The sequence below is a fragment of the Lutjanus erythropterus genome, chromosome 21 (assembly GCF_056507025.1).
Source record: "Lutjanus erythropterus isolate fLutEry1 chromosome 21, fLutEry1.hap2, whole genome shotgun sequence".
NCBI classification, from domain to species: domain Eukaryota; kingdom Metazoa; phylum Chordata; class Actinopteri; order Lutjaniformes; family Lutjanidae; genus Lutjanus; species Lutjanus erythropterus.
The window spans coordinates 19923866-19947340 of NC_139337.1; the positions used below are offsets into that span (position 1 = coordinate 19923866).

At 40.0% G+C, this 23475-nt stretch overlaps 1 protein-coding gene across 1 annotated transcript in view; it reads left to right on the forward strand.

The window, feature by feature from the left end:
• The window catches only part of map3k22 (mitogen-activated protein kinase kinase kinase 22), a 57879-nt gene extending 37214 nt beyond the window's left edge, over positions 1 to 20665 (forward strand). The window contains exons 8-18 of the mRNA XM_084746976.1: positions 165 to 279; positions 2569 to 2702; positions 4619 to 4692; positions 6438 to 6499; positions 9263 to 9334; positions 9864 to 10028; positions 11915 to 12063; positions 12799 to 12930; positions 14420 to 14549; positions 16930 to 17107; positions 19131 to 20665. Coding sequence (XP_084603102.1) covers positions 165 to 279; positions 2569 to 2702; positions 4619 to 4692; positions 6438 to 6499; positions 9263 to 9334; positions 9864 to 10028; positions 11915 to 12063; positions 12799 to 12930; positions 14420 to 14549; positions 16930 to 17107; positions 19131 to 19359 — 1440 coding nt within the window. The 3' untranslated portion in view covers positions 19360 to 20665. The remainder of the gene's footprint in view (positions 1 to 164; positions 280 to 2568; positions 2703 to 4618; positions 4693 to 6437; positions 6500 to 9262; positions 9335 to 9863; positions 10029 to 11914; positions 12064 to 12798; positions 12931 to 14419; positions 14550 to 16929; positions 17108 to 19130) is intronic.
• Positions 20666 to 23475: the final 2810 nt, after the last annotated feature.

Below are 23475 nucleotides of genomic sequence, written 5' to 3' on the forward strand. Positions count from 1 at the left end.
AGTCAGACTTACAGTTTGTTGAACTCATTTTGTCAGGGGAACTTCCCCCGCTGATATGATGATGTAATCTAACAATGATGTAATGTGGTCCTCACTTCCTATCCCGATCCTGTCCTCTCATCGCTCGTCCTGTGTCTTACTTCCTCTGTGTTTTCTCTTTACAGTACCTACAGGTGAACAGCAGGGACAAGCAGAGCGAGATGAGGTCATCACGGTCACTGGGAGATCTGAAGGGCTCCCTGCTCAAAGGCTCGGAGCGGGTGCGCAAACACTCGACAGGTGAGGCGGCATTTGGAAGCACACACACAGAAATGCAAAGTCATTGGCCGCCGTCCAATCAGAATGGCATTAACGGCTCTATCAGGAGTTGTTAAGATGTAATTTCTCAGAGAGAGCGACCGAAACCTGCTGACGCCAAGGTTTCTTGTCCACCTGCTTGGGCCTCAAGGGTGGCTTGTCAGTGTCAATTTACAACACGGAGTGATGCTGGAGTCATAGGAATGTTAATGGCAGGACGAGGGACCTGCCCTGTCAGAGTGGAAAAATGCAAATTGCAGGTGAAAGTGACAACTGTAACTGCTAGAGAGATGTCAGGTCGAAGCAAGGACAGATTTCTGCTCTCATACCAAGCAGCTCTCCGTCTGCATCATCACCTTGATTAGTTAGCGCTTTGATTGGGGACATGTTATGTTAAAAGTGTCGATCCTTAGATGTTAAAGGCACATTTTGACTTATACACTCAAGTTCTTGCTTAGAGTTAAATGAGAAGTTGTATACCACTCTCTTATCTGTTAAAATCAACTCCTACTCAGTCCAGGGGTGACGTAAATTATTTTTATGTCGCAACATCATCACGCAAAGACCTTTATCTCAGGTCATGTAGGAACATGTTTTGAGAAGGGCTTGGGGAAAATAACACTTTGACACAAAAAATACATACTTCAACTAAAAATTTAGTTTGTCTGGATTTTAATATATAAGGAACAATACTAGGAAGCAACAAAATGATTTAAAAAAAAAATAACAATAATAGTAGATCTGCCCTTATATTAAATATGTAGCACAGGAAAGCCCTGACAGCTAAAATGCAGATGGAGTTGCCTTTTAAAGCTATAATATGTAACATTACCACATTTAATTTCACAGACATATGTTATATATTTTATTAAGTTTGGTTTAAGCATACAAACTTTTCCAATAATGTTCAAATGCAGAGGAATTAAGCCATTGCTAGCTAGTTGCTAGCAATAGCTAGTTCAGAAATTGAAGGATTTCAACAATATTTCCCCGTCCATGAACATAATTTCTGACAGGTAGATTTTCATCAGCTATGGTGGTTGTTTAAAAGTGAAGACAACAACTCCCATGATCCCACTCTACTTCATGTTATCAACAAACTATGTGTTTTGTTATTATTTTTTATGTTTCATAGATATGAGAGTGGTATCATCTCATCTAACTTTTGGCAAGAAAACAAATTAAGCCAAAATTGCCAAACTTTCCCTTTGACATAGAAAAAGGTCTTTTTCTTGTCACGTCACACTCCACATAACACGGTACACTCCGGTTCGGTTGTCCCTCCTGGCTTGTTTGGTAACACAGCGTGAAGGTTTATTTTGCTCTGTGAAATACTGAGCACTCCCCTGCCTCCCATGTCTGAATCTTTTCACACTCCTTATATCAGGTCTACCCAGAAAGGTCAATGTTTCAGTCATATCTCAACCCTCTCAGACACACGCAGAGACGAGACCAGCGCTCACCTCTTGTGTCGCATTTGCATTTTTCACATAAGGTCTGAAAAAAACGCTTTATGATCGCTGTCAGCGCCAATCTTTCTCATGCAGTCCCAATAACGTGAGCGCTGTCACCATCCCGAGTCATATAAATTGTATAGAATTACCCGCTGTCTCTCAATTCCCCCCGCCGGCCACGAGTCAGAGCGGCGGAGGGACAGAAGTGGAGGGAGTGGTGGCAGATGAGAGGTGACAGGAGGGCGCTGACAGTGGATGGTTGAGTGAAGATGTGATGTGAGTACCGCCATGACGTACAGTATAGAGGGAGAGGAGAGGACGGAGACACTGAACTGTGAAGAGAAAGAAGTTGTAGTTGAGTTTATTTTGACCGTCCCTATACATTTTGGCACCTTTTGGCCTTTTGCACTTTTTCAGTATTCCCGTCAGCTCAGCCGGCGACAGTCAGACTTTCAGTAGGTCCTCTTACTGCGTCAAGGACGAGTGCTCAGTCTCCGCTGCAGCTCAGCCAGGGGAGCGTTTGTCACAGTAATTGAGGTTAGAGGTGGCAGCATTGTGGTTTAGTAAATCATTTCTCGTAGTCCTGGCACTGTTGAACTTGTACCCATGAATAACACCGTGACGCCGTTTTGTCCCCTCTGCCCCCTCGCTTTCATCTCTTCATCATCCTTCCCCCGTCCTCCCTCCTTTCTGTCTCACCTTCACCGCTCAATTTCTCCTGTTTTCTGATTTTACATTTCTCCGCATTTCTTGCGCCTTATTCTACTCGCTGCTCCCTTTTCGTTCTCCTCGCTTCACCCTTTCAAACTGCGAACAGGTTCCCTGCACACAGGTCGGACGTCCCCGCCTCCTGGCAGCGTCCCCGAGGAGCAGCAGCAGATTGCCCGCCAGGGCTCCTACACAAGCATCCACAGTGAAGGAGAGTTCATCCCAGAGACCCATGACCAGAATGTAAGATCATGACCAGGGTCTAAGATCTGAAATATACTGAAACATACATTGCAATACTGGCACAAAAACATTGACAGGCACAAGTGACTCTAAACACTACTGTTAGCTAACACTACTATTACCTACTGTTAAGGGATAGTTCACCCAAAAATGAAAATTCAGTCATCATCTTCTCACCCTCATGCCGATTGAGGGTCAGGTTTTGTTTTTTAGTCCACAAAAACACTGCTATAGTTTCACAGGAAAATAGCGTTGCAGAATGTCCCAAACAATGGAAGTGAATTGTGACCAGTTTTCAAACGTAAAAAACAAAAATAAAAACATAAAATGCCTCTATACTGCTTGTCTGGTGTAATCCAAGTCTCCTAAAGCCCCAACATGCCAAGTAGGCCAAAAAAACAGCCTGAATCTTCACTGTAGATCCTTAGCTTGGAGCCACGTTCATGTGCACATGCGCACTCTATGAACTGGGTGTGTGCGCGGTGTGACGGTGTGCAAATGGCATGTCGAGACTTAAGGCGACTTGGACTGGATTGACTTTGGAACTGTTCATCTGTAATGACTTTTTTCCGAAATCAGGTCCCAGCCCTAATTACCATGGTCACCAAAATGTTAAGATAGGATCTGCAAGTCTGGAAGATTCTGTAATGCAGCCAGGAAAAATACTATATTAGGACAAGTGTGGTATAATATTAAATTTAGCAGTCCTAGTTTAATGCACAGGAATGACTTATCCTCACAACCTCTTAATTTGGCTCTTTTTAGAGATATTTGGCACATGACCTGAGGTGAACATAAACAGAGGTCTGACCTCCACCTCCATTATTTTAACCGGGACATCTCAAGTTATGTCATGGCCACTTTCCAGTAAGCAAAAACAGAAAATACCTGCTCATTTTTTTAAACATCTTTTGGTTAAGAGAATATTATTTAACAGTTACGTAGTGTTTTTTTTAGTCCAGACTTTTCGTAACCCTTTAATTCAACAGCAACACTTTGAAGTATGTTTAAAGAACACAACACAGGTCTAAAGTCTGCATTTTTGCCTCTATTTAGTCTGTTATTTAAGATTTGAGATTAATAGGGAAACCTCATAAGTGTTATCCCTGATAGGACCACTTATTAAAGGGAACAAAATCTGAAAATAGTTAATTTTAAAAAAAATTTGGCTGAATGAGACACAATGTACTTTGTTTGACTGTTAGGAAGTTTAAAGGACAGATTTACTGTTTTCAACCCAGACCATATTAAAATGCTGTTTCCTCATTTATTATTGTGTATAGCAGAACAAATGAGGCAGTTCTTCCTCAAATACAAACCATAATAAATCACATTTGTAGAAAACAGGAAGCTCCCAGGATAGAGGTTCTTGGAAGTGTGTTTACAGTGTCTAAATTTTAGAAAACATCTGCCAACCAGTCCAAAACTTTACTTGACTATATAAGCTGACTGTTGAGAATTGTTTTAAATGTAGCTAGGGCTGCAGCTAACAATTATTGCAGATTATTTTTATGATTATTTAAAAAAAATGTCAAAAATGCTCATTACAATCCAAAGACTTCTCATTTACTGTCATAAATGACGAAGAAAAGCAGCAAATTCTAACATTTAAAAGGCTGAAACCAGCAAATGTTTGACATTTTTGCTTGAAAAATGACAGAAATGATCATTTAAATAGTTGGCAGCTGGTTTTCTTTTGATCGACTCATCGATTAATTGTTGCAGATCTAAATGTTGCTGTGTCTAATAATATTTACATGCAGCTTTTGAAGAGATCTACTGACATGCAGTCCTCATGCCCCTTCACAGTCTTATATTGCGCTGCAGTTGTACTCCATGTGCACTGCTTTATATTCTCTCCCACATGATTGCACGCTCTGTGACCCTCCATTCCTCTGTGTTATTATATCTGTCAGATGCTGGATCCCTTTGGGAGCGCGGACAACTCACTGTCGAGCAGCTGTCAATCAATAGATCAAGCACTGGACAGGTGAGTCATTGTGTAGTGTGTGATTTGTGACCCTCGTCGATTGTGCACATTCGTGTGGCAGAGCAACATTAGATATGAGATGTGTTTCTGTGCCTGTTGACACACTTGGATTGGATGCTGTATGTCGCAAAACCACACACAGAAGCAACCACAAGCTCCCGGTAAAGTTTTTCACAGTGTTAAAGGCCAGCAGAGCTCCCTGACCCTGGCTGCATGTGCTGCCTCGATGGAAAATAAAAAAAAAGGAATCAGGTCGCTTTGCTGTTGCCATGGCGACAAAACTCTTATCTGGACGCCTGGATTCCTCCGTTATCATGAGAGAGACAGAAACAGACAGACTGAGTGGGAGACGTAGTGTAAGTGTAAAGCAAGAACATGCTGGATGAGAGGGAAAAAAAAAAATTGAGCCAGAAAATGAAAAGTGGTGAAAGAGTGAGAGTGAAGTGGAAGGGAAAGGGGGGCTGAAGAGTGAAAAGACTGAATGTGAATCAAACGGGGGAAAGAAAAGTGAGCCAGAGCGAGGTTGAGAGAGAGAGAGAGAGAGAGAGGACGGAAACAGCTCTACCTGCACGAGGCTTATCTGGGCTCCAGGCTGCAGAACAATGGCAGGAAACCAGTGCATGGAACTTTTCCCTTCGAGCGGGCATGCGTGCCCCTTATCCAGGGTCTCGTGGCCCCGCGCCGCCCTGCGGTCAACAGAGACGTCACTCTCTGTCGGGTCGTCAGGGCTGGCCAGAGAGGGCTGGGGGTGGGGGGAGTGGATCTACATCGACACATTTAGACTGGGTTGCACCAACAAAGATCAGTTTAATCTAAGATCAATTCTAATCAGAGTTTATTAAAACTAGAGCTAAAACTAAAATGAGTAAATATAGATTTAAAATTAAGCCGTGCTCTGTTGCACAATTAAAAACTAATGTCAGTTTAGTAAATCCAAGTTTGTTTATGTAAACCCAAATGAAATAGAGTTTAATCAATATGTACATGTTTGCCTGCCCACATTCAGTTCAATTCAGCTTTATTTCTATAGGGCCAAATCATAACACTGTTGCTAACTAGCTAAAAACGCTACATTCTTGGCCAGCTAGCTAAAAGTTTAAACATTACCTTGTTTGCTAGCTAATGAAAAAGTTAAAACATAACATTATTTACTAACTGGCAAAAATTAAAGCATCACATTGTTTGCTAGCTGGCTAAAGAGTTAGTTAACCTTGTTAGCCTAGTCATGATTTCTCAGCGGAGAATTTCTTCTCCTTTAATTGCGCAATATAGCCAAATAATAGAACATGTACAACAGTAAGGAATAAATAGACTCTTTCTTAACTTTAACTCTTGTTTAAAAGTTTTGTGCAACATAATTTGGAGTTAAACTATGATTTAATCTGGTTTAAGAATGAATTCTTGTTGGTGCAACCCGGCCTTAATGATAAAAACCAAACTCACACCACAAACTTCACTTCCACGTTCTTATTGTTTATGCAGAGAGGTTCTCAACATCCAGCTTATCTTTTCTTATTCAGCACATTGTTGTTTAAAATCAACTGTGACTGAATGCAAAGCAGTTTGAACGCAGAAGTCATTTTGAGGCATTTTGTGCTGCTTTACAGTCAAGGCAGTTCTGAAGTTTCAGACCAGCAGCAGCTGTAGCCAGACTCTGTTTGAAGATAAGGGGGGAAATTACCGACTGAAATAGCAAACCGTTTTTTCAACTTCCCCCCCCCCCTCCTGTTCTCTTGTCATTTCAGTCCTCCTTTCTCGCAGAACAACCGTGACAATAATTACCTGAACCTCAACTATGAATACAAAGGTAAGGAGAGGCGGAATCTGCTTCTTTGCTCTTGACTCAAACCCAACCGGAAGATAAAGAGAGGTGCAAAAAGCTTGTTCGTTATTAGAAAGTTTTGTCTGTTCTGTGGTGATTATAACCACACAAGCACTTTCACAGGAAAAGAACTGAGGCTCTGTTGGTGAGGCTCCAGATTACCTGAAACCCTCTTGAGATTACTAATGAGGAGGGAGATGATGTTATTTGATGGTTTTATCTGGCAGTAAATACTTAAAATGAGGAATGGGTTATTGTGAAGATATTTAATATCTCGGTTGTATTTTATGTGTCTCGGGAGGAGATGAAGAGTCAGATAGCGTCATAACTCTTCCTGCTTTACTCTCCTCCAGAGGTGGCAAAAGTACACACATTCTTTACTCAAGACATCCAGATACGTGTTTAAGAAAAACACGCTGGGAAAAGTGGTGATTCAAGTTATTTACTCAAGTAAAAATCTAATTTCATCTCATTAGTTCTTTTTCTTGTTAATTACTTTACACCATTTTTCATCTTGTTCCATCTTTTTCATCCCATCTTTAATCCTGTTAGGTTTATTTTGTCTCACATGATTGTTTTAGTCTTGTTATGTCTTTTACATTTTTTTTTTACATCTTTCATTTTTTTTTCTTTGTATTATTTATTACATATTGCCTACCCTTTTAACTTTTATGTCATTTTCATGTCACGAATCATGTGCATCTGTTGTGCATCATATGCACTGATAGATACACCAAGAAATCATCTTTTCTGTGTGTTATTGTCCCATCCATTTTGGTTGAAATCTTTCTGTAAAGAAGGAGGTGATGATGCAATATAAAATTATCAATGATTCCCTGAAAATGCATTAAAAATCCCAAGTAACAAGTTTGTTTTGAAAATGTAAGCAGATGAAAGTACAAATATTTAAGTTAAAATGTAGGTAATAAAAGTTAAATGTTGTCAGAAAAATAAGCGCTGAAGTAAAGTACAGATACCTGAAATCTCTACTCCAGTACAGGAATGAATTATTTGTACTTTATTACTTCCAGCCTCTGCTGTCCTCTGTCTTTGCACCCTTTGTCCATCTCCTTTTCCCCTTTTTCTCCCCTCTGCATCTGCCTTTTTTTCGGACTCCAGCTCCTCATAGACATTGCTGCTTTCCTGTCTTTTCATGATCACTTCCCCTCTCTGTCTCCTCGCTTCTTGATGCCCCCCTTCCCCGTCTTTACTCGTCTAGTCCTCCTCGTCCCTCGGCTCCCTGTCTGTCCCCTTTTCCTTCAGAACGCAGATCAAATGGAGCAGGATGAGAGATAACACCACACTAATCCCCATGAACAGTGGAACCACAGCAGCTCTCCCAATCTGGTCATTTTCTTGTTCTCCTGCACCACCCCCGTGCTGTAAATTTTGAAAAAAAAAAAAAAAGGGAGTGCTGCACGTTGTGCACACAGACTGGGAGCTTCATATAGCTGCAGCAGCACTCGAAGACTTGAGCACGCATGCATGCACGTGCCTGCACGCACACATGTGCACGCTCTCCTCTCTCCCCCTCCCAGATGTAGTGCTGTGTGGCCCTTCCTGCTGAGGGCTACAGTATTTGTTTACCATTCCCAGTGAGTAGATTTTTCCTCTCCATCCCGCGCTGCCAAACACAAAAAATAACTCCCGTCTCCATGGGATACGGCCACAAAAACAGCGCGAGGGGAGGCAGTCATCTGACAGAACAGCTGCTTTCAATTGCGAGTGGCTCCGCTGCTCTCCATTCTGTGTGTGTGTGTGTGTGTGAGTGTCAGCGCTCGCCTGCGTCAGCAGTGCTCCCCACCTGCCTTTAGTTACTGCTCCACTGGGTTCAGAGCTAAGGCTAAGCTAGCACACATGAGCTGTTTTCAGTTTCTCTCTTGGCTGCAGTCAGGCGACATAACAGCTCTGTTCGCGGTGTGAGAAAGCAAGCTGCCTTCCATTCCGCTGCTTTTGAACTTTGATTTGACACGCTGAGACGAGCAAAGGCAGTGTAGCGTCTGTCAGATGTGATCAGTGGAGATGTGAAACTCTGTCATCTTTATCAGGCATCAATATGTTTGTGTTTCTGACCAACTACAAGCAATTAAACCACCTCCATTAGTGAACTTGACACGTGAATCAACAGAAAACAGTAATTTGAGGAGTACTGTGACTGCAAATAATTCACTCGACTTCTTATGACTAACCCACTGTGTAACTATCATTGTGCATATACATCCATATTAGTGCAATATTACATTTATTCCTGTACAATAATAACAGTTATTCTTGTGCAATAATTATAACCACACCACTGCAACTATTACTGCACAATAACACACATATTATGAAGAGAATAACCTTGTATTTGTTTTTTGTATTTGTACCTTGTACTACTTAATTTTAAGATAAATTAACAACTTTTGGCAACATAATTGAAAGTTAAACTATGATTTAATTGGGTTCAAAAATTAATCCTTCTGAGTGCAACTCAGCCCTAGTCTAGTTTTCTACTTACTTGTTTGTCTACTTACTTAATTATTCTATTTTTTCCTACTATTCAGTAGATGTTTGTTTACTGTGGTTGTTTTTGTTCCTGAGTATCTTTTGTATTTGTGTCTTTTTTTATTGCACTGATCAGGAGGAGCGCTCCTAATTTCATTGTGTTCTGTACAAAGACAGTAAAGGCTTTCTATTCTCCTCCAATGTGATTCTAGTTGTTAAGGCCTCCTGACTGACAGCTCTTCCTCGTTGCTCCCTCCTCAGGTCGCCATGGGAAAGGGGGTACTTTCCCTCGCCAGTTCCAGTTGCCCAATCGCAGCAAGGATTATGGAGACCGTAAGAAACCGGCTTTTCTAGAGCATTAACAACACTGCTATTGTTTAAACAGCTATGTTACCATGTGTACAGCACAACACTGACAGATTCACTCACACACGCCACTACCAGACAGCTCCTCCTCACATTTCTACCACTTCTCCAGATGAAATATTTTTAAATATTGTGCATTTTTGTGTTCTCAGCCTGGACAGATTCGGTACATGAAGTGCTGGCTTGCTCTTCCAGGCAGCTGCTAGTAATTGCTTACTCAGAGGCTAACCTTGGCTAGCAATGATTTACGTTTCCCTGTGGTGAACCCGAACTTGTATAAAAACACAGCGCCCTGCTTCCTGTCTGAGGGGAAGTGGGACAGAGAGTGGCGAGAGGCACTCTGCTCTGGTTGGCCCTAAAGTCTTGGCCGAGAGCTCGCTTTCTGCACAACACCTGTAAAGTAACTGTGTGAAAATCACTCGCAGTGCAAACAAAAGATGCAGTGTAAAGTCATTAATAATATGTCTGTTTTCTTTTTTTAAAAATGTGTTTTCAGGTCGCAGGACACTTCCGCGCAGTTTCATGCCGCAGGAGAACCTGTTCCAGCTGGTTCCCTCCAGTCGCACACGCAGTTATAATGGAGACAGCACGCTGCAGTACAGCGAACTTCGCTCGCTGGGCCGCACCGCCGACAAGAGCTGCCAGCGTGGTACAGCCAAGTGTAAGTAGAGCCCTGAAAGTCTCAGAAATGAAGGGACAGAGAAGCACTAAAGGAACATTTCACCCCAAACATGTAAACAGTCTTAGATAAACAGAATTTCAGGGCCTTTGTTGTTGATTGGTGTTGTATCAGTCTGGTTCCTGTGGATAATGAGGCAAATAAACCCTCACTGATAACACAGACATGAATGAAGAAAGATCAAACTTGTTTCCTTCTGCTTGTCAACAGTAGAGCCGGATTTCAAACCTCAGTACTTTTTGCTCCAGTGCTAGAAACCTCATGATGTATATACATGTCTAGACGTCCACCACATTTACTGTGTGTGTCTGTACGTTTTTGACATTAAACATGAACATGAGTACATGAACTTACATGAGTCTGGTATCCTATCAGCATAATATCAAACATTTTCAAGTGATACCCAGTAGGGCTGGGTCGTGTCTGAATCTGATTCAGCACAGTAGCACTCAGTGTCACTTTTTTTAGGTTAAATTGACTTATTATTTTCTGTTTTTTAATTGCAATTCGGTTAGGTTTAGGCATGTGAAACTACTTGGGTTGTGTAGGTGTCGTAAACAAAAAGTACTTGGGTAGGTTTAGTTTAAGTTCATGGTTTATGGTTGAGATATCGAGTAGTAACCAATTACAGCAGAAATGCTGTACAGTTTTGTGTCTTGAATGTTTATTTGTTGTGTTTAAACCCAGTATTTCTGCACATTTGCAGATAAAATAAGGCGACACTAATATTATTATTATACTATTTGTGAAATTACATTTCCAACTTGTGTGATCCAAACAAACAAGTCCAGAGTGTCTAACATTCACTTTATATTCTCATTTAAGAAGGTGAAAGCAGAGAATCTTGACTTTTTTCTTGAAAATTGCTCAAATCAATTATCAAAATAGCTGGCGATTAATTTAATAAGTGATTAATAATCAAGTAACTGATAAATTGTTGCAGCTCGAATGAAAAGGTATGTTTACCAACCTGATGAAATTTAATTTAATAAAAAAAAAGACAAACTTTGTTTCTAACGTACAAAAAAAGGACAGAGCCCTGCCTTTGTCAGAGGGAATCCTGTCTGCTCCACAAAAACATATGATGAAGAAACTCAGGAAAAACAGGAAGTTAAACTGATGCATAAACTGTGAAATAATTATTCAAGAAGAAGAAAGTCAAAGACAGTGGAGTTACAAGAATTTTAAATGTGTTCTGGCATTATGGACAGAGACTAAACAATGATAATGTGTTTTCCAGTAAATACTGACTGTCAGACATGTTTTAACTCTTAGCAGCAGGGAGTCAGAGGGAGTCGACTTAATGTACAGTAACGCTGTACATCATAACAGGCAGAATTCCCCTCTTATCATCCACATTGTCACAGCCTCACATCTGTCCTCCTTCAGTGCTCAGGATGCGCTGCCCAGAAATTGTCTTCGTCATGAACTGAAAGCTCAACTCAGCAGTCTGTGGTTGACGTGTGAGTCTCCACCGTCCTTCTCACCCACACACGACCGGGCCGTCTAACACGGCCACAAAGAGGCCTGTTAATCCCAAAACAAAGTCTCAGAGTCTGGGTCTGTGAAGATGAGAGTTGCTCAGATTCTCGGCTGAGCGTGGTTTTGCTCGCATATCAGGGGGTTTTCCACGTCTGCGAGGGTCTGCGGTGGAATAATTTAACAACCCTGTGGTGGGTTTTGACGTCTGGGCTCGGTGAAGTTTAGTGTGCGAGTTACAGTCGGGTTTTGTGGTGGATTTTGACCCGTGCTTCAGTGTTAGTGTTTGCTCAAATCAGTATATCACAGTGGATTTGTCTGCCTCTTGGGGCTGACTAACAGAATGAATTAGTGGTGGGTTTTCATCATCTGGTGTCTTGTTTCTGCAGCGCCGCGAGCTCCAGTCAACTGGCGACAAGGAAAGCTCCTGGGGCGCGGGGCGTTTGGGGAGGTCTACCTCTGTTATGATGCCGACACAGGCCGCGAGCTGGCCGCCAAGCAGGTTCCCTTTGATCCCGACTGTCAAGAAACCAGCAAGGTGAGAGCAAACGCATGAAGTCATTGACTGCACAGATTTTAGAGTACAACACCCAGTGATTTTATGATTCAGGTTAAACATCCTTTTTTTGTTTGCTTTTGATGTGTGGCATGGCCCCAACTTTGTTTAATTTGTTGGGGGGTGTTTTTCATATTTGTTTCTGCAAAGGCAGGTGCAAAAATATGATTCTGTTTTTGATGGCGACAAAATCTCAGTCGATATTTCTTTAGACCAGGTTGCACCAACAAAGTCAATGAAATCCAGCTGTTTAGTAAATCCTGAAACTGAAATTACATGGATTAATCAATGTGAAGATGCTTGTTCAACCAAATTATAATTGATAAATAGCTAAAAAATACATTTGAATGCTGGTGGGATCTTGAAAGTATAAGAGGGGGTGGAGGGTTAATGGGTGCTCTGTATTCCTTAACAACACATTTAATTGTTTGCTAGCTAGTTAAAGAGCTAACAAAAAAGTTATATTGTTACCTAGCTAGCGAAAAGGTCAACAAAACATTACATTGCTTTCTTGGTTAAAAAAAAAAGTCCACAATATGATATGTTGTTTGCTAGCTAGTTAAAAAGTTAAGAAAATGTTACATTGTTTGCTTGTTAGATAAAAAAAATAACAAAACTTTATGCTAGCTAGTTTTATCAACATATTGACCAAAAAGAGATAAAAGTTGCTATATATTTGTGAAGATTTTTCTTAAATTGAAGTCCTTCTCTCTGTAGGAGGTGAATGCTCTGGAGTGTGAGATTCAGCTGCTGAAGAACCTGCGTCACGAGAGGATTGTTCAGTACTACGGCTGTCTTCGGGACCTCGAACAGAAGAAACTCACCATTTTTGTGGAGTTTATGCCTGGGGTGTGTATTCTGCAGGGCATTTCATTTGAATATATTCAAACTTTAATAACAAGGAGCACAAGAGCCCCTGAAGTTTGATTGAGCCACAATAACAAATAATATGTGAGGATGTCATATTTCGAGCTGTTCTGGCTGTAGAGATAGGTACACAGACGCTTTAAGACACACATCAAATCAAACCCGTACCGACCACATCTGCTAAAAACCAATTTTGAAATGTCACCAGCTGTCAACAAACATGTCCTCAGTGGTTGATGTCAGCAGAACGGCTCAGTTTATGAGATCATTTTCTCACTAAATGAGCGTCTTAATGAGCTGCTGTCGCCTGTGGACGCCGTCCCTGAGCCTGTTTTTAATATTTCCTGGGCTATTTTTTTCCCCCCGAGTGGCATTGAGCGTCTTAGTCACACATTGTCTGGAAGCTGGAAATGTTTATGTTTCGCTGGAGTTTGCTGGCAGAGGCAGCGGAGGAGGTGACAAAGCCAAGTTTGTGTGTGTGACGGCTCGGCACGACCGCACCGCTGTGGCCGACCGATAACGCTTACAGTCCTCCGCGATGGAGGGGGGGGCAAGTGTCCCTCTGAGAGTCAGAGAGCTGTTGTAGGTGTCTTGTTGACAGCTCAAAGTGAAGAGGGAGAGGGTTAGTTTTCTCCGTGTGAGTCCGAAACTGCGTCACAGGTGTTGGTGGATTACTCCTCTGATTTTCCTCATGAGGAACTGAAAACAGGAAGTGAGTGGAAATGCAGGACATTGAAGGTGTTTGGACTCAAAATGCAGCACATTTCTTTCAGTAAGTTTTATGTTTATATACTTTGTTTTTATGCTTAAAAATTGGCTCAGAGGCTGCTTTCACAAGAAAATACAATAAAACATTCAGCGGGAAATGTTGCAAGTATGCAGCCATATTTTCCTTAAAATCATTGTTGTTATGTCAGACATTAAACCGTTTTATATCCACCATAAAGATCCATCCACAGCAGATCTTGTATAATTTTATACAGTACAGCTGTGACAATATTATCAGTTTAAGGGACAGATTATATGACGTGGGGTTGTATGAGGCACTCATCCATTGTCAGTGTAATATCTAGGAAGCTAAACAATGTATTGCTATGGACAGAACCAGCAACAAAAGTTAGAGAACTTCAGAAAATCAATATCAGTTTAGGTGTACACTATATTTAGAATATTTTCAACGCCAAAACTTGGCAAAACAATCACCAAAACATTGTAGGTGGATAAGCAGAGGGAAAATATGTATTTTTGATTTTTGTGGGGAACTCTCCCTTTAAAATCACAGTAATATCAGACAGGGAACCATTTTATATCCATCATACGCATCCTTCCAAACCATATCTTATAAAACTTAATACGCTACAGCTGTAGCAATAAGATTAGGTAACACTACAGCCAATATTAAGAATATAAATGCATTTTATCACCATTTCTGAGTTCCACTAATTCTCTAACTGATCTTCTGTGTTTCCAGGGCTCAATAAAGGACCAGCTGAAAGCCTACGGGGCCCTTACGGAGAAGGTGACGAGGAGATACACCAGGCAGATCCTCCAAGGAGTCTCCTACCTGCACAGCAACATGATTGTACACCGAGACATCAAAGGTACCAGAAACTTTGAGCTGGCAAAGGTCAGGAGGGGATTTTAATTGGATTTATAGTCACCCACGCCTGAGACACAGACTTGCCCGCAAATCTTTACGGTTCATGTTGCAGCAACTGTTGCTGAGAACACTACAGATCCATTCATTTTATTCTGGTTGACATTTCCTCATTTGGTTATTCGCCGTCTACTGAAGGAGCCTGGAAAAAAAGTGCTATTTTGAACTCTCCTTTGAGATATATTAGGCTTCATGCTGGCGAAATCGGCCAGGCTAAAAATGTTCAGCACCGGATGGAAAGGCTTTCGTTTGGCTGCCCGCAGCTTTGGGAGTCACTGCTTCGTGCACAGCGGCCGCCAAGAAGAGGGAAATATACCGTCTGGTGGGGAAAAAAGATAGTAGGTCTCACAGGACACAGGCAGGCTCAATAAGAGAGTATATGTGGGTGGGATTTTCCACTTAGAAATGCTCTTCATGTGTAATATACGGTGTGTGCTCATCTCACCGCACAAGAGCTCTTCTGTATGCTGTAAAAAGAGCTGTCAGCACATGCGGTTTTTTGGAAAGAGCTTGGCATCGCGGCCGTTACATTAGACTATAAAGTTTCTGTGAATTTAAGGAGCCAAATAAGGAGTTAACATGATTTATTGGAGAGTCTCACATCCTCACGACAAACGTACGGGCAGTGGAAACTGTTTTAAAGAAGTGAGAAGAGTAAAGGTCAGAGTTTTAGTCTCAGTCTCCTCTCTACAAGCCCTTCTCCATCCTCCCAGTGGGTGTGGAGAGAGAGTGGCGAGTGGTGTACATTAGTCACTGATCAAACAAGTGGAGCGCCTGAAGGAAATGGGATAGACACAGCTACAAGTCGGAAAATTACTAAAGGAGGAGGAGGAGAAGGAAAAAAGGGTGTTGGGGTTAGATCCACGTGGAGCAGACGGTTGTTTCAATATTTCACTTTCTGATTCGTGTTACGTGATGGGTCATGGTGCAAACTGCAGCCCCCTAACCAAATAAAAAAACATCTAAAAAGCAGAAGAAATCTGTAATATAGTCACTGTAATAAATTATAAAAAGACCACAATATGTCACCAGAAATTAAGGAGACATGCCAAGATTAAAAATACTCGCTTCTTTGACAGCAACTTAACTTGTTTATTGTTTGCGCATTTCACGTTAATTACAGTTCAAATTAATGCTGAATGAGTTACTGTCTGTTTATGAGTCGTAACAAATCATTAATAATCTTTTAGAAGGAGAAAATATTTGTAGTGGTAAAATTTAGCAATATATTAATGGAATCTAGCAAAGCAGTCACTGAACTCTAACTCCAATGAGTACTGCAGTCCAAGTCATAGACTGTATATTTAATAGGCTGAAATTATATTTAATATATGAATATAACATATAAGTCTGCAGTGCAACATTGTAATTTTAAGACAACAAGCAACAACGAGTCCTGCACTTTAAGTTGATCAGCTTTTTATTACTGTGAATTGTCTGTAAGCCCGTTATCCTGAAAACAGAAGTTCATATTACTCAATTTAACATCTGCTTCTTCTAAAAGATTATCAATGATGTCTTGTGACTCATAAACAGACACTTAATTCATTCAGCGAACAGTCAGCATTAAAATCATCTCTGCTGAAACGGTCACTACTGAAACATGGGATGTTTTGTCCAAAATAAGGTATAATGAGTTATCAGCTAAGATGTTATGATAGTGTTTGGTTCAGTGTCAGGGCTCAAGTAACATGGCATGTTGGGATAATAAATCTAATAACTCCCTTGGCTGACCAGGAAAGTGGTTAAAAAAAATAATTGTTAATCATTATTTAATGCTGAGTAAACTGATGTATTAAAACTAATGAATACTTAACTTTAAAACCAGTATGATCAACTTTATGCCCTTTACACAGAAAAAATGGATTTACAATACAATCAATGTCATGAATTACGCTTAAAAAATTTGTTAACATTTTTACTAATTTACCTCTGAAACAAAAAAAAAACAAGGTAGGTACTTATATAATAAGTCAGTGTAAGTTATATTGTTATTGCAGCTCTGACTTTTAACTAGTTCTGTCGAAAGGCCCTGAGAGAAGTGAAACCTTCAGTAGTTGTAGAGTTGAGTCAATGTGGTATTTATATACAGTTTGCTAAAAGGTATATTTTGACATTTTATAAATAAGTCAGCCAGCGCTCCATAATCACCGTCACAGGAAAAGTTCACCTTTCCCCTCAGGTTGAAGTTCTGGCACAGACTCTTTGTGAGCACACTGTAACAGCCGACTACATTAACTGATAAAGTATGTCCCTTGAAGGATACCGTCGGTCCTCTGGAGACTCTTGAATAACTCGGAGCTCATTTTCTTTCGTTCCACCAGGTGCGAACATCCTGAGAGACTCGTCAGGGAACGTGAAGCTGGGAGACTTTGGAGCCAGCAAACGTATCCAGACCATCTGCATGTCTGGTACAGGAATCAAGTCTGTCACTGGCACCCCCTACTGGATGAGCCCGGAAGTGATTAATGGGGAGGGATACGGCCGCAAAGCTGATGTATGGTAAGGAATAAGATCAGATGGAACAACTGTAATGAGGCCCGAAGGGGATATTAGACTGCTGCAGCACAGAAAAATGTATTACAGGGATGAAGATACACTGTCGCAGTAAAAGCAATAAAGTTACCTCGATAAATTGGTGGTAAAGCAATATATTTTTGAAACAGCAGTGTTGGTGGTGTGTACTGCACATAAGCAAACTCCCCAAGATATGAATACTATTTTAAATCAAGACAGAAATATTAGCTTGTGTACTAAATTCAAGGCAGGGATGAATTAATTATCATGAACACCTTTACAATAAGATGTTGGCCTAATACAACATAATATAGCAACTCTGCAAGTATTTAAGCTCTCAGGGCTTCAACTCTGATCAATAATTAATTCACTGTTTGGTCTATATAATGCCAGATGACTGAAAAAATGTTCACCACAAATTCCCAAATTCTTTTGTCTCAAACCCCAGAACTCTCCATTTTTGATCTAAAGCAGCATATCCTTGCATATAAGAGACTGGAACTGGTAAATGGTGGACATTTTTGTTTAACCAATTATCAAAATAGTTGGCTAATAATTTTATTTACATAGATTAATCAATTAATCAGCTAATCACTGCAGTTCTGCTTCTCTCCACCCACTGTTCTGCACCAGGGGCACTAAAAAGTTAAATGAATTAGACCTTTTTATATATGTTAGACTTCTTTATTTTCAAACAAAATGCTCTGTGCCTAAATAATTCAAATACAGAATGCATGAAGCAATGAAGTTTAGTTCAACAAAAATACTGTATTACTGGGAAATAACCCAAAACCAGTTACAGTCGTCAAATACATACCAGCCACCGGGATATAAATGCTATTATAAATTAAGATTACAGAGCAGAAATTTTAACTTAACAAAAAAGCTGAAGAGAAGAACTCAGTTTGAACACCAGTAAAATATAATGCAATCCACGGCAACAGCCCTGCAGTAAATATTGCATTTTGTTGCTGCCCAATGGAAGTCAGGTCCCTCTCTAAAACGTCAACTTTTCTTTCTTTTTTCTTTTTTTTTTTTAAGATTCAATTCAATTATTTTTAGGGATTTATTTTAGCCTGAGACACAGGAGAATTTTCTAAACCCACAGAAGAGCACTTAATCCTTCAGTTCATCTGAAAACCTAAAAATGACCAAATTAATTTCATGCTGACGTTCTTTGACATAGTCCAGAGACAAACCAGGTTTTCACTGGAGGCTTATAATGGTCAATTTTAGAAGACTGGACTATGTTAAAGAACGTGAACAAAGCATGAAAGCTCATTCTTGACCCAAGTCTGCCTGTAAAATGCTGCTGTGTCAAGTTACATTAATATTAACATCTATCTATCTATCTATCTATCTATCTATCTATCTATCTATCTATCTATCTATCTATCTATCTATCTATCTATCTATCTAGATAAATTAGACTCTTTGCTTTTCAGATGCATAAATAAGCAGTCCAACAATTTAATAAATCCTTGACAACTAATTAATTTATTTTGTTTAATGGGCTGTTCAACATACCATAGAAATAAGCAAGATGAAGAAAAAAAACTGGACAAAAAAGGAGATAAAAATATGAGGTGAAAATAAAAACAGCAGTGAAAACAGTGCATGTTAAAACATGCAGTACCACATCACCCACATCACACTAAGCCTCACTCTGTCAGATGTGTATCTCACCATGAAGGAAAAGGACAATCATACAAACGTAACAACACGTTAAACTATATGGAGAAAAGTAAAAAAAAAGTAATCTGATACTGAACATAATACCATACGTGTTAATAATAACGCAAAGTAATATTGTATGTATGCAACATTATATGATATTAAACATACAATTTTGCATCTGATACTGAAAAGTAATATTGCATGTGTTGAAAAAGTAATACAGTAATGATACTGCAGTAAAACTATATTACAGAGAATGTTGGTGTTATTGTTTTTATTGGTATTATCTTCTGATAATCAACCAGCTCTGTTGGATCTTCTTTGTCCTCAGGAGTGTCGCCTGCACTGTTGTGGAAATGTTGACCCAGAAGCCTCCGTGGGCTGAGTACGAGGCCATGGCAGCCATTTTTAAAATTGCCACCCAGCCTACGAAGCCCATGCTCCCCGAGGGCGTGTCTGAGGCGTGCAGGGACTTCCTGCGGCAGGTGTTCGTGGAGGAGAAGTGGCGGCCCACCGCGGACGGTCTGCTCAGCCACCCATTCGTCCAGGGCAGCTTCTGAGGCCCCCGCGGACCCCCCCGCCCCCTCCCCTGCCTGGGAGGCCTCCCCGGCCCCGGCGCCTCCCCTCCTCTCTCCGGCCCGCCCCGTCCCCAGGGCCCCCTCCTCCTCGTCACCAGGCTCCAGGGCTCGGCATCACTCCAACTTCCTGCCCTGTCATCTATCACCAGTGCCGGCCTTGTCAGGACCCCTGCATCTCTCACCAACTAGCTCAACTCGGATTTTTCACAGAGAGGCCGGGGTGATTGCGTCAGACCTCTAGAGTCCTCCAAGGCGTCGCAGTGTTGTTCCCTCAAGAGGGAACTGACAAGAAAGCACTTAGCAGTCTCACCGGCTACAGACTGCTGTCCTTTAACCAGAGCAGGAAAAGAGACCCAAGTCAGAGAGTAGTGACCTCTCAAGCTTTCCGGGTCCTTACACTCATTTACTGCCGCAGAACAGCGTCCAGGTTTGGCCAGATGTAATCCTGACTGACTGGTGATCACATGTGACAGCACTGTAAGTCACACGTCAGCCTCAGTTAGCTGTGAGGAGAATTAAGATGGAAATATTTTTATATGACAGACATACAAAGTCATCTTAGCAAATGAGTTTTCTACTGTCGCCTAAAAAATGTAAATGTATTTTCGTCAACGCCTTACAATAAGAATTTGTAAGTAAGAATGTCTTTTTTTTAGGGGGTTGCATTACCCAACTTTCATAGCACTCACAAGCCCATTTAGAAGGATTGTCAATGTTGCACTTTTGATATCATGCATTGAAACATTTCCAACATGCAGGATAATCAACTGAGGAGATATTTTTCTATTTGAAGCATTTTTTTATATAATTTCATAAGGAGAATTGTGTAGTTTGTTTCTGATGTAAAGAAGAAGAAAAAAAGAACCAAACTTTTGCATTAGTGTGCAATGTCTATAAAGCAATACCAACACTACTGTTGGAGTCTGTGACATCCATTCCAGCTTCCCATGCAGTGAGCCTTGGGTCCATAGAGAGAAGTGGCCAAAGAAAAGTTGCAGAGATAGAAACTTTCAACACCGTTAGGCTAAAGTTAAAGAGATAGTTAGACTTTTTGAAGTGGTTTTGTATGAGGTACTTAACCGTAGTCAGCGTTGAGGAATCCACAGGAGTGGCGCAACCTTTTTTCCAACGGGAAACCTCCATTATATGACAGGGTTTCTGTGGGTCCTTAAAAAGCCTGAAATCCAGTTATCAGAACTTAAAATGTGTTAAATTGTCTTAAATACAATTTTGACAGGTTTCAAAAATTGACTGGACTATGACATTAATGTTAATTTTAATTAGTTGCATTAACTTAAGTTTCTTTTTAAATGTGTTCTGGGGAAACATCTATTGATCACGCTGTAACAACTAGAAAACAAAACCAACATAATCTCTAATGCAAACTACTGTATGCAGTCTGGTGAGAATTTATCATAGGAAAGGACAATTTAATTTAATTTTATTGAGAGTTTAATTTACATTTAATTAATTAAAAGATTAGCACACATACTGTTTTGCCAGTATGGATGTGAAATAGGTCTTAAATTGTGTTCATAATGGTCTTAAAAATTCTTAAATGTAATTTGTTGAAACCTCTTGAAACCCTGCAGAGGCCAAATATCACTCAACCAGACTCACAAAATCAGCCGTTTTACTTGCAGAACACAGGAGTTCCTGGTTTACTGCTGCTAACTGTGGATAAGTGCCTCACACAGCCCCACTTCAAATAATGCATACTATTCCTTTAATGTGCAGTATTAGTCATGTTGGATTGTTTTGTCACCTCAGAGCCCTATAGCCTTTTCTATGTTATGGCAGCTTCGTGCACAGTAGACTGCACAGACCAAATCAGATGCATTGACGTCACATTGTGTTAGTAAGACAAGCATTATGAAATTAGGTTGAAGTACAGTGAGCGTCTCATTTTCGATTTTGTCGTATGAATCCAGTCACCCCATGCCTTTACTTTGCTTCCCACACTATATGAATGGGTCACTTACTGACAGCACACCTCGCTCTGTGTAATGTCATGTGAGATAAATATTACAAGTTGCCAAAAAAAAAAAAAAAAAAGGGTCGCGTTGGAACTAGACGGAGCGGAATGCTGTATTCTTTAAAGTGATGAGATGAAACTTTACCAGGGGAGATTGCTGTTGGAGGTGTAGTGGCTAGCTGTAATACAGTGGCACTTAAAGAATGATCAAATCTTTTTTCGACCCTTGTCAGTGCCTTATCTGAGTCTGCTTGTAACCACAAATGTTCACTGCCAAAGCGGAAAGCTTCTTAATAAGGTGAGCAGCTGTTCAGTAGAGAGCACACACAGGATTTGCTGAAGTTCTTTTATATGGAAAAAAAAAAAAGATTATACTGTAAATACATATTGTTCTGCACTTTTGTATGAAATTTCTTTACATTATATACAAATCTATTTGATGAAATAGCTATGTTATGCAGTAGATTGTACTGTGATTTAGACAGGAGTATGTATGATTGTCTCTTTGAGAGCTGGTGGGCAGTATGAAAAGGCTGGAAGGCTTTCGATTGGGACAGAGTTTGTTTTGTCTTAATGACAAAGCCTTGAAACATGAAATGTATCAAGTCATTGATCTTTTGTACATTTAACTTAATAAATTCAAGGTCTAAGACTATTGCTCTGTGTGATTTTATTGTGTCCTTGTGTGTCTTGTTACAGTCCTATCCACTCTTATCTTTGTTTTCTTCTTCTGTGGTGCTCACATCTATTTTTAATCATTATCTGATTTATGCTATTATAATATAAAATCCAGTGAAAACAATTCTGTTAAAAACTATGTTTTGTTTTTAAGTTTCTAATTTGATTTATTTCTAATAATTACAACAGCTCACAAGGAGGATGAAAATGAAGAAATAATCACTTATGCTTCAAAGTTGGGCTGCAGCTAACAATTATTTTCATTATCAATAGTTAATTAATTACATCATAATGAAACTTAATGCGTGTATTGTGCATTCATCCCTCTTCTTTGCAGTGCATTGTGTTTCATCTTAAGAGGGTGCCACAAATATGAAAAGTTCATATCTTGTATTTGGCTGCATGAATTCATCAAAAAATTGATTTGCATGATTTTGCGCCATGACTCAGCTGATGCTTGAAAACTGTTAATAACTGATTAAGGTGGGTGTGACTTATTACAACAAATCTTAATTTCCAGGCATTTCACAATTTAAACTTCTGAAAATCAGCCGTACATCCTACAGAACTGAAATTTCTTCAGCACATTTGCTGAATTGTGACTAAAGTTTGTCTCATTGCGCAAAAAATAAAAAAATCAGTTAACATCTGTCTTCATTCAAATGGGACCAAAATCAAGACAGACATTCTGTAGATGATCAATATCAGGTGGTTCAAATTGTGCTCAAATCAGTCAAATGGTGATAGTTAATTTCTTGCTGTAATTTGCTCAACACATTTTGTTTTTTGCTCAGTGTTTGATGAAACATCACCACAATGTTTGGCAAAACATATGAAACTAGCAGAATGATGTTTTGACTTTTGTAAGGGTTTTAAGTTTTAAAAATACCCCAGTTTTGCACATCTGATGTGATTGCCACAACTTGTAAGAAGGTGTGAGGATGACTGCATGTTGTGTGTCTTATCAATGCTTGTTTCTTAACAAGCTTCCAGATACTTTAGTCTGCTTGGACCCTGTTCATTGCTGCTTGTGTCTATATTAATACAATTTATTTGTTTATTATATGCTTTTTGAGACAGAAAGCTATTTTATTAGTAAAATTTAATTTATTTTTTAAACATTTATTATGTAAAAAATGTGGTTGGTCTTCTCTTAATGGTCACTGAGTACATGAGAAAAATGGAAAGTTGCAACCGTCCCCAGTCTCCCCTACCTCACCACTGAGGTGGACTAATGAATTAAAATGCCCAGTGAGTGTCTATATATACTACACGTCTGGATTTATGTTGGCAAAAGGAAACACTTGACAGACTTTATGTTGGTGAAACTGTCCTTATAAGTTTTATATGTTGAGGCAGCTGCTGAACTGTTGAATAACAACAAACAGGACGTTACAAAACGTGATGTTTTGTAACGTCGTGTCTGAAAACGTGACTGGAGTGAA